This window comes from Tupaia chinensis, unplaced genomic scaffold, assembly GCF_000334495.1.
Source record: "Tupaia chinensis unplaced genomic scaffold, TupChi_1.0 Scaffold000159_1, whole genome shotgun sequence".
NCBI classification, from domain to species: Eukaryota; Metazoa; Chordata; class Mammalia; order Scandentia; family Tupaiidae; genus Tupaia; species Tupaia belangeri.
The window spans coordinates 2,605,515-2,606,923 of NW_006159630.1; the positions used below are offsets into that span (position 1 = coordinate 2,605,515).

At 55.1% G+C, this 1,409-nt stretch overlaps 1 protein-coding gene across 1 annotated transcript in view; it reads left to right on the plus strand.

Moving 5' to 3' along the window:
* Window positions 1–896, plus strand: part of CBX4 (chromobox 4) — a gene marked incomplete at its 5' end in the record, with an annotated part of 5,470 nt that extends 4,574 nt beyond the window's left edge. The window contains 1 exon segment of the mRNA XM_014586736.2: window positions 1–896. Coding sequence (XP_014442222.1) covers window positions 1–159 — 159 coding nt within the window.
* Between the last annotated feature and the right edge of the window lie 513 nt (window positions 897–1,409).

Genomic DNA, 1,409 nt, shown 5'->3' on the forward strand with positions numbered 1-1,409 from the left:
GCAGCGCAGGCCACGGCGGCGGAGAAGCCTCCGGCCGAGGCCCAGGACGAGCCCGCGGAGCCGCTGAGCGAGTTCAAGCCCTTCTTTGGGAATATAATTATCACCGACGTCACTGCGAACTGCCTCACTGTCACGTTTAAGGAGTACGTGACGGTGTAGCCCGAGGGCGCCGGAAGGGGAAGAGCCATCGCCCCTCTCCCCTACTTCGGGAGCTCCTGCTGCCCCCGGGGCGGCGGGTGGGAGGTCGGATCCTGGCGAAGGCACCGCCCCGCCCCACCCCGGCCCTTTCCACGTGGTGCCTGTGTGTCTGGCCCCCACCCGCCCCTTCTCCACGCGAGAGGAGAGCCGCCCCTCTGCTCCCACGTGGACCTCTGGAACGGACAGGGCAGCCTCGCGGCGGTCTCAGTCATAGTATTATATTTTAACCGTGCTAACTTGTCAGTGCTGACTCCGCCCCCGTTTGTACGTGGTGTTATTATTGAAATGTATTGTTTGAGCTCAGAAGGCCCGACCACCCCTTCGGGCTGCTATATATATATTTATTTGTAGGTATTTATATATTGAAATATAAAACCTAGATTTATGGAGTTTCCTCTAGATCATGTTATATTCTATATCAGACAAACTATTTTCTGTTGACCTTTCTTCCCTGTCATTCAGTATTTCGGTTATTTCATTTCCTCCCCTCCTCCCGTTCCAGGAACCGCAATACCAGTAACCTTGGTATATATTTTTTGATACTGTACACATGGGTGTGTTGTTTCTATGTGCAAAAAAAAAAAGTTTGTTAAAAGGCGAAAGCTCTAGAAACTGCTGCTACTAGAACTGTCTGAACTCTAAGCTTCCACTTATTACCTGCTTGAATGTAAATATTAAATGGAGATGTTGAAGGTGCATTTTTGTTTGAGATTAGTGCAGAGGGACCCTCGGAGGGACCCCTCCACCCCACTTCCGCCTTAGGCTCAGAGAGGAAACCAGTCGGGCTGCTGAAACTGCACCGGCAGCAGAGCCCCTGGTTTCTAGATCAGCATGCCCGCACAGGAGGGGTGACCCCACTCCCCAAATTTCAGAGTTGCTTGACCGGAACTGAGATTCCTGGGGTGGCGGAGTGCAGAGCCGTCCAGCCCCCATGGCTTTCCAGCTGCCAGTGCCACAGCACTGGCAAACCCTGTGATCTGGGTGGTAGAGGAGGGAACTGCAGTGGTGCAGAGGCAGAGGCAGGGTGAGGCTAGACCCCCCCTCAGCACTGCACCCTCTGGACAGCAGCTGACCTTTGCCCCCCACCCCCTGGGATGCAGCTCCAGCCCCACAGGCTGCTAGGACACGCCTTTCTAATAGTCCCTGTTAGTAGGGCAGGGCCGGTCAGGCTGGTCCCCAGACCCCCACCTCTCCACATCCAGGGCTAGTAG